General features: G+C 59.1%; 1 protein-coding gene across 2 annotated transcripts; it reads left to right on the top strand.

Annotated features, from left to right (window-relative positions):
- Positions 1-1,525: 1,525 nt before the first annotated feature.
- CUNH18orf32 (chromosome unknown C18orf32 homolog) lies at positions 1,526-8,411 on the top strand. 2 transcript variants are annotated; one of them, XM_073589745.1, is made up of 3 exons: positions 1,526-1,680; positions 6,274-6,463; positions 8,108-8,411. In XM_073589745.1, exons 2-3 carry the CDS (start codon positions 6,284-6,286, stop codon positions 8,180-8,182), a joined length of 255 nt encoding a protein of 84 aa, XP_073445846.1. In that variant the 5' UTR covers positions 1,526-1,680; positions 6,274-6,283; the 3' UTR covers positions 8,183-8,411. The 2 variants fall into 2 exon arrangements, with proteins under 2 accessions (XP_073445846.1, XP_073445848.1); XM_073589747.1 differs by having other exon boundaries at positions 1,597-1,684.
- Positions 8,412-9,265: the final 854 nt, after the last annotated feature.

Raw genomic sequence — 9,265 nt, 5'->3', positions numbered from 1 at the left:
ATGTATTATTATATATAGCAGTATAAGGCCATGTGCACACGGTGCGGATTCTGCTGCAGATCCGCAGCGTTTCCGGCTCTGCGGGTCCGCAGCAGATTTAGCTGCATTGTACAGTATCATTGTTTTCAATGGTAAACTGAAAAACGCAGTGCACATGCTGCGGATTTGCTACGGGTTCAAATCCGCAGCATGTCAATTCTTTGTGCGGATTCCGCAGCGGTTTCACACTTTCTCCATTGTAGAGGTGTGAAACCGCAGGTCTTTTGACCTGAGATTTTACCTGCAGATTTTTCCAAATCCGGGCGGAAAAATCCGCAGGACCTAAATCTACGTGTGCACATAGCCTTATGCACCCCCATAGTGGTATTATACAACCCATAGGGGTATTATGCACCCCCATTATATAATGCTCCCCCATAGGGGAATAATGCTCCCCCATTAATATAATGTGATAGGTGTATAATGCAGCCGCATACCGCAGCTTTACAAAAAAAAAGTTTCCCCTCCCCTTGCTGAACTCGAGCAACGTCCTCGGCTCAATACATCTGAGGCGCAGAGTCGTTCCGGCGTATGACAGTGACGTCATATGCCAGCGACGTGCCTGCTGACGTCAGCTGCCAACCTGTGATTGGCCAGCAGCTGGAATGTCCCGCACGGCAACAAATTTGAACTGCCCGTGTGTCTGAGGGCACAAGGGCAGTCAGTGAGCCGGCGGAATCCTGCTGCTGCGGGCCCGGTGAGCAGAGGACAGGGGGCCTGCTGCGGGCCCGGTGAGCAGAGGACAGGGGGCCTGCTGCGGGCCCGGTGAGCAGAGGACAGGGGGCCTGCTGCGGGCCCGGGGAGCAGAGGACAGGGAGCCCGCTGCGGGCCCGGGGAGCAGAGGACAGGGAGCCCGCTGCGGGCCCGGGGAGCAGAGGACAGGGAGCCCGCTGCGGGCCCGGTGAGCAGAGGACAGGGGGCCCGCTGCGGGCCCGGTGAGCAGAGGACAGGGAGCCCGCTGCGGGCCCGGTGAGCAGAGGAGAGGGAGCCCGCTGCGGGCCCGGTGAGCAGAGGAGAGGGAGCTCGCTGCTGGCCCGGTGAGCAGAGGACAGGGAGCTCGCTGCTGGCCCGGTGAGCAGAGGACAGGGAGCCCGCTGCGTGCCCGGGGAGCAGAGGACAACGGGCCCGCTGCGTGCCCGGGGAGCAGAGGACAGGGAGCCTGCTGCGGGCCCGGGGAGCAGAGGACAGGGAGCCTGCTGCGGGCCCGGTGAGCAGAGGACAGGGGGCCCGCTGCGGGCCCGGTGAGCAGAGGACAGGGGGCCTTTTCTGCTCATCGGACCCCATACGTCACAAAGGGCAGTAATGTCCTGATGGTGGCCCTGTCTATGAGTTGGGTCTGTGAGTTGTACAGATGAACTTACTGAAAGCTCTGGAGGGAACAGCTCCGGAGCCATCAGCCCGCACACAGCTCAGTGCGGAGAGTTAGATGATGCAGATGGCAGACTGCTGCTTGTCTGACTCCAGCAGAATGACCGTTCACGGCAGTACCCACAATCTGCCGCTAGGGGAGCCCGCTCACACCAAGCCCAGGCTCGGCACAGAACGCTCTGGGTTCTCTGACGTCAGTGGTTGCGGAAATGTCAGTGACTTCCGGTGTACGGAGCATAACTCATCAGTCGGTGACGGTGGTCTGTGCGTTGGGTATGTGAGTAGACCGTGCTGACGGCGGGCGGTCATGAGGCAACTCCGGGCATTTCTGTGTGGTGGGGGCGCAAGAGGGACATAATAATATGAGGCGCAGTGTGTTATATACCAGTATATGGGAGGTGCAGAGCGTTATAATGGCCACATGGGGGCAGGCCATTCCTGTTGGCCCCAGAGGAGGCAGAGCGTCAGAGCTCGCAGGTGTATGGAGATACAGGTGACAGCTGGTGCAGGTACCAGTACTGTGTCTGGCACCAGGCGGTGCTGAGTGATGGATGCCGTCTGGTGCCCTCAGCCACACATCGATGGGCACCACCTGGTGCCGGCCACGCTCCGGTCAGTACCACCTGGTGCCGGCCACGCTCCGGTCAGTGCCACCTGGTGCCGGCCACGCTCCGGTCAGTGCCACCTGGTGCCGGCCACGCTCCGGTCAGTGCCAACTGGTGCCGGCCACGCTCCGGTCAGTGCCAACTGGTGCCGGCCACGCTCCGGTCAGTGCCACCTGGTGCCGGCCACGCTCCGGTCAGTGCCACCTGGTGCCGGCCACGCTCCGGTCAGTGCCACCTGGTGCCGGCCACGCTCCGGTCAGTGCCACCTGGTGCCGGCCACGCTCCGGTCAGTGCCACCTGGTGCCGGCCACGCTCCGGTCAGTGCCACCTGGTGCCGGCCACGCTCCGGTCAGTGCCACCTGGTGCCGGCCACGCTCCGGTCAGTGCCACCTGGTGCCGGCCACGCTCCGGTCAGTGCCACCTGGTGCCGGCCACGCTCCGGTCAGTGCCACCTGGTGCCGGCCACGCTCCGGTCAGTGCCACCTGGTGCCGGCCACGCTCCGGTCAGTGCCACCTGGTGCCGGCCACGCTCCGGTCAGTGCCACCTGGTGCCGGCCACGCTCCGGTCAGTGCCACCTGGTGCCGGCCACGCTCCGGTCAGTGCCACCTGGTGCCGGCCACGCTCCGGTCAGTGCCACCTGGTGCCGGCCACGCTCCGGTCAGTGCCACCTGGTGCCGGCCACGCTCCGGTCAGTGCCACCTGGTGCCGGCCACGCTCCGGTCAGTGCCACCTGGTGCCGGCCACGCTCCGGTCAGTGCCACCTGGTGCCGGCCACGCTCCGGTCAGTGCCACCTGGTGCCGGCCACGCTCCGGTCAGTGCCACCTGGTGCCGGCCACGCTCCGGTCAGTGCCACCTGGTGCCGGCCACGCTCCGGTCAGTGCCACCTGGTGCCGGCCACGCTCCGGTCAGTGCCACCTGGTGCCGGCCACGCTCCGGTCAGTGCCACCTGGTGCCGGCCACGCTCCGGTCAGTGCCACCTGGTGCCGGCCACGCTCCGGTCAGTGCCACCTGGTGCCGGCCACGCTCCGGTCAGTGCCACCTGGTGCCGGCCACGCTCCGGTCAGTGCCACCTGGTGCCGGCCACGCTCCGGTCAGTGCCACCTGGTGCCGGCCACGCTCCGGTCAGTGCCACCTGGTGCCGGCCACGCTCCGGTCAGTGCCACCTGGTGCCGGCCACGCTCCGGTCAGTGCCACCTGGTGCCGGCCACGCTCCGGTCAGTGCCACCTGGTGCCGGCCACGCTCCGGTCAGTGCCACCTGGTGCCGGCCACGCTCCGGTCAGTGCCACCTGGTGCCGGCCACGCTCCGGTCAGTGCCACCTGGTGCCGGCCACGCTCCGGTCAGTGCCACCTGGTGCCGGCCACGCTCCGGTCAGTGCCACCTGGTGCCGGCCACGCTCCGGTCAGTGCCACCTGGTGCCGGCCACGCTCCGGTCAGTGCCACCTGGTGCCGGCCACGCTCCGGTCAGTGCCACCTGGTGCCGGCCACGCTCCGGTCAGTGCCACCTGGTGCCGGCCACGCTCCGGTCAGTGCCACCTGGTGCCGGCCACGCTCCGGTCAGTGCCACCTGGTGCCGGCCACGCTCCGGTCAGTGCCACCTGGTGCCGGCCACGCTCCGGTCAGTGCCACCTGGTGCCGGCCACGCTCCGGTCAGTGCCACCTGGTGCCGGCCACGCTCCGGTCAGTGCCACCTGGTGCCGGCCACGCTCCGGTCAGTGCCACCTGGTGCCGGCCACGCTCCGGTCAGTGCCACCTGGTGCCGGCCACGCTCCGGTCAGTGCCACCTGGTGCCGGCCACGCTCCGGTCAGTGCCACCTGGTGCCGGCCACGCTCCGGTCAGTGCCACCTGGTGCCGGCCACGCTCCGGTCAGTGCCACCTGGTGCCGGCCACGCTCCGGTCAGTGCCACCTGGTGCCGGCCACGCTCCGGTCAGTGCCACCTGGTGCCGGCCACGCTCCGGTCAGTGCCACCTGGTGCCGGCCACGCTCCGGTCAGTGCCACCTGGTGCCGGCCACGCTCCGGTCAGTGCCACCTGGTGCCGGCCACGCTCCGGTCAGTGCCACCTGGTGCCGGCCACGCTCCGGTCAGTGCCACCTGGTGCCGGCCACGCTCCGGTCAGTGCCACCTGGTGCCGGCCACGCTCCGGTCAGTGCCACCTGGTGCCGGCCACGCTCCGGTCAGTGCCACCTGGTGCCGGCCACGCTCCGGTCAGTGCCACCTGGTGCCGGCCACGCTCCGGTCAGTGCCACCTGGTGCCGGCCACGCTCCGGTCAGTGCCACCTGGTGCCGGCCACGCTCCGGTCAGTGCCACCTGGTGCCGGCCACGCTCCGGTCAGTGCCACCTGGTGCCGGCCACGCTCCGGTCAGTGCCACCTGGTGCCGGCCACGCTCCGGTCAGTGCCACCTGGTGCCGGCCACGCTCCGGTCAGTGCCACCTGGTGCCGGCCACGCTCCGGTCAGTGCCACCTGGTGCCGGCCACGCTCCGGTCAGTGCCACCTGGTGCCGGCCACGCTCCGGTCAGTGCCACCTGGTGCCGGCCACGCTCCGGTCAGTGCCACCTGGTGCCGGCCACGCTCCGGTCAGTGCCACCTGGTGCCGGCCACGCTCCGGTCAGTGCCACCTGGTGCCGGCCACGCTCCGGTCAGTGCCACCTGGTGCCGGCCACGCTCCGGTCAGTGCCACCTGGTGCCGGCCACGCTCCGGTCAGTGCCACCTGGTGCCGGCCACGCTCCGGTCAGTGCCACCTGGTGCCGGCCACGCTCCGGTCAGTGCCACCTGGTGCCGGCCACGCTCCGGTCAGTGCCACCTGGTGCCGGCCACGCTCCGGTCAGTGCCACCTGGTGCCGGCCACGCTCCGGTCAGTGCCACCTGGTGCCGGCCACGCTCCGGTCAGTGCCACCTGGTGCCGGCCACGCTCCGGTCAGTGCCACCTGGTGCCGGCCACGCTCCGGTCAGTGCCACCTGGTGCCGGCCACGCTCCGGTCAGTGCCACCTGGTGCCGGCCACGCTCCGGTCAGTGCCACCTGGTGCCGGCCACGCTCCGGTCAGTGCCACCTGGTGCCGGCCACGCTCCGGTCAGTGCCACCTGGTGCCGGCCACGCTCCGGTCAGTGCCACCTGGTGCCGGCCACGCTCCGGTCAGTGCCACCTGGTGCCGGCCACGCTCCGGTCAGTGCCACCTGGTGCCGGCCACGCTCCGGTCAGTGCCACCTGGTGCCGGCCACGCTCCGGTCAGTGCCACCCGGTGCCGGCCACGCTCAATTCGGTGCCACCCGGTGCCGGCCACGCTCAATTCGGTGCCACCCGGTGCCGGCCACGCTCAATTCGGTACCACCCGGTGCCGGCCACGCTCAATTCGGTGCCATCTGGTACCAGCCGCTCTCCCATTGGTATCACCCCGTGCCATCCATGTGCCCGATGGTACAGCCTAACACCAGCCATGTATATAGAAAGCGTGTGCACAGCAATGACTAATGGTGCTCAGGTAGGTTCCCAAACCGTAATTAATGTAAAAATAGAACCCGGCACTCAACTTAGTGTTAAAGTTGTAGGTGATTTTATTCAATCCCAAACAGTAGCATAAAGAAAACGTTTCGGTCCATACAAAAGACCTTCGTCAGTTGCGTACTGAGGGTTATGATACAGATCAGATCAACGGTGGACACTGCGACAACAGCTATAACCAAGGCTGCATCTACCCTCCTCTTACCTAAATATACCGGAGTACAATATAGCCTCTTGGCATTCTCCGTATTGTTATCCTGTGGTTGGCCATTGTATATGTATCATAACCCTCAGTACGCAACTGACGAAGGTCATTTGTATGGACCGAAACGTTTTGTTTGCTACTGTTTTGGGATTGAATAAAATCACCTACAACTTTAACACTACGTTGAGTGCCGGGTTCTATTTTTACATTAACACCAGCCATGCACCTGTTATAATCTTCTGCTTCGGCCATACGCCCTTTTTCCTATCCATTTCTCACGTTGTAGACACACTACCTGTCTTCCGTGTACCCAGCTGTTACACCCCACATCTCCATATACCGGTAAGTTATGATGCCCTGTGCCCCATGGGGTGCAATGGCTGAGCTGAGGGCAGTACATATCCGTATTGGGGTTGCACTGGTGCTGTGGATGGGCATATGGCAGTACTGGGCACTCATAGCTACAGGTTGTGCTGTTAGGACATGGCGCTCTCCATTGTCCATTACGTCTGTATCTTGTCCATGAGTCGATGTCTTGTTCCTACCTCCAGACCAGTGACCATGGTGTGCATCCCCTGCATCGTCATTCCCGTCCTCCTGTGGGTCTACAAGAAGTTCCTGGAGCCCATCATCTACCCCGTCATCTCCCCCTTTATCAACCGAATATGGTCAAGGAAAGCGGTGCAGAGTGACCCAGGCTCAGTGAGCAAGAGCACGACAGAAAGCAACGGCAATGCAAAGGTACAGACCCTCCGTGCAGCTGGGAAATATGAGCAGTATTCCCGTCCTGCAGTCTTTAGGCTAAAAACCCCCTCATGATCAATAGTAACATATTCTAGTAGGATCAGACACCGACGTGTTCAGAAGTGATTACATCCTAATAGTCCTGCTTACAGCAGAGGGTTTGTTGCAGACACCACCCTGTACTGTTGCTTCATAATATGGGAGCAAAACGCGGGGGTTTGGGCAAATATTAAAGTGGGGGATGGTCAGAGTAGCAGAAGAGTTAGGGTATGTGCTCACGGTGTGGATTCTGCTGCAGCGGATTTGGCCCTGCGGATCTGCAGCAGAACTGCAAGTGATGTACAGTATCATTTAAGGCTATGTAAAACAAAAAACGCTGTGCACATGCTGTGGACTTCTCCGCACAGATTTGCTGTGGATTTAAAACTGCAGCATGTCACTTCTTTTGTGCAGTTCCACAGCAGTTTTACACCTGCTTGATTATAGAAATCCGCAGGTGTAAAACTGCAGGGGAAATCTGCAGAAAATCTGCACTAAATCCGCAGGTAAAACGCAGGTCATTTTACCTGCGGATTTAGCAAAATTTGTGCAGAAAATTCCACAGCAGAATCCGCACCGTGTGCACATACCCTTAGAGGGATTACATCCGGCCGCTCGCTGCAGACAGCTGATTGATGGAGGTATCAGATGCTGCACAGCCTGAGGTTTCATATGGATCGGCTAGGTCATCAATATCAAAGTCCTGGAAAACCCGTTTCAGACCCCTGTTCACATTAGAGGAATGTCTAAACTGTTTTTGCCAACATCAGTCAACTATCTAGTGTGTAATGGTGTCCTCCTCACTGTTGGGTGGGACAGTGAAGAGGACCCCATTACACACTAGATCTAAAAAAAAAAAAAATCAGGGTGTTGGAAGTTTCACACACTGCTGTTTGAAGAAACTTTTCATAAATCAGTACATGCAAATATAGAAAGCTCATCTGAGAAATCTTCTTTCTCCACTCATGAGCCACTTCTCTTCCTCCTCACTGCCTTTTGCATTCTGGCGTTCGCTCTGAAACAAAATGCTAAAATCCTTCTTGTTCAAGTCATGATGGAGGGATCAGATTGCAGCTGCCTGTTGAAGTCTGTAGAGGAGGGAAGCAGAGTGGAAGGGACACAGACCCATGCTATCACTTCCTAGTAAGTGTTTTATCTTATCCCAGAACTGGATTCACAGCTAAACTGCTCAGTACTTGCTGTATAATGCTGTGGCTACTTCTCTGATTATGTGCTACACACAGTCAGGAGAGCTGGAATCCGTCATGTCTGTGTGTGCTGTGTATGGGAGACATAGAATCATAGAATCGTAGAGTTGGAAGGGACCTCCTGGGCCATCTGGTCCAACCCCCTGCTCAAAGCAGGATTCGCTAAATCATCCCAGTCAGATGTCTGTCCAGCCTCTGTTTGAAGACTTCCATTGAAGGAGAACTCACCACTTCTCAGAGCAGCTAGTCTCCACCACCGGTTCAGAGGCAACTGAAAATGAGAGAGCGCGCAGAAGGGGTAAACTGGTGAATAAAAGTATTGTTTCTGGGTGTCTGGAGATTTGGCTATGGTGGATAAGGAGTCATGTACATTGTTTCTTGCCTCTCTCTACAGCTGGAGTGTAATGGGACAGCAAATGGGAGCGCCGCTCCGGAGCAGAATGGGACCGCCAATAAAAAGACAGACTGAACTCCTCCCGAAATAAAGGACCCCGGACTAAACTCTCTGCTGTTCACCTCTCTCTACCTTTCTAGGGACAATATGCAGTCTCTGCTAATTAGGGATGATTTTATTTATTAATGATGTAAACACGTGACGGATCAGATTCTTCCTGTATATAATCTTTAGCATTCCAGATCAGATATTAAAAATATACTTTATAGTCGAGTGACACAATAATAAATCATTATTCACAGTGCTGCTGGTGGAATACACACGTTTTGTGATACTTTGTCACCGTGAATGGCGCTGTCCCAGAAGTGTATTTAAAGGGGTTGTCCACTACAGACATGATGTATCAAGATTGGTAAGAGTTCCCACACCCGGGACCCCCACATATCAGCGGTGATCTGCCCCGGGGGCGGCCGGATGTAATCAGTATATGGTCTAGAACAGCACAGCTCCGTACACTTCCTAGTGGCCGATCTCAGGTACTGCAGCTCAGCTCCTATTGAGGTGAACACGATCTGAGCTGCAGATCAATTTGTAAGAGTCAATGATCATAATGGAGTCCAAAAGGAACCGGGGGTGCATAGTCTGCATCACAAAAGGAGAGGTCACCGGGCCACCAGAACTTGCGTCACATCTAAGGTCAGTAAGGAACAGCCGTATAGATTCAGCATTGGGACACATAGCAGCAAAACTGTGCAGGAGCAGCACCTTGGCGCAATGGCGGTTCATGCAGGGAATGTTGTGTGCCTCAGTTTAAAGGGGTTTTTCACCTTTGGGGACAATTTTTTTAAATTATATATAATGCATGTATTTGGGGCGAAAAATCTTTTTTTGCTATTGGGCTTTATTAAAAATTTCCTGCCGTTTGGCTTTTACAGGCTCCTTGTTTTCTTGTACATTCAATTTTAATGTGATCTGTGGTCATAAATCAGCTGAACGGATGACAAAACAAAGACCGATGATAAGAATTACAAACATCCGTTGTGACCGTCCTAACGAGCTCACTGATGGATTCTTAGTTACCTCATTCCGTAGCCAGCAATACACAGTACAACACGGAGGCTGGAGCAGGCAAACGGTGCAACTTTTTTTTTAATGAAA

Source organism: Dendrobates tinctorius, unplaced genomic scaffold (assembly GCF_039654945.1).
Source record: "Dendrobates tinctorius isolate UK_male_01 unplaced genomic scaffold, ASM3965494v1 ptg000113l, whole genome shotgun sequence".
Lineage (NCBI taxonomy): Eukaryota > Metazoa > Chordata > Amphibia > Anura > Dendrobatidae > Dendrobates > Dendrobates tinctorius.
The sequence above is the reverse complement of the archived record's forward strand: the minus strand, read 5'-3'. Positions and strand labels throughout refer to the sequence as shown.

What these genes read in the sequence shown, in the direction of transcription:
- CUNH18orf32 (XM_073589747.1), top strand. Translation starts at nt 1,617, where the DNA reads ATGTCAGTGACTTCCGGTGTACGGAGCATAACTCATCAGTCGGTGACG. An exon ending in GTGGTCTGTGCGTTGGGTAT is followed by an intron (nt 1,685 to 6,273) that starts GTGAGTAGACCG and finishes TCCTACCTCCAG; the next exon opens with ACCAGTGACCATGGTGTGCA. An exon ending in AAAGCAACGGCAATGCAAAG is followed by an intron (nt 6,464 to 8,107) that starts GTACAGACCCTC and finishes CTCTCTCTACAG; the next exon opens with CTGGAGTGTAATGGGACAGC.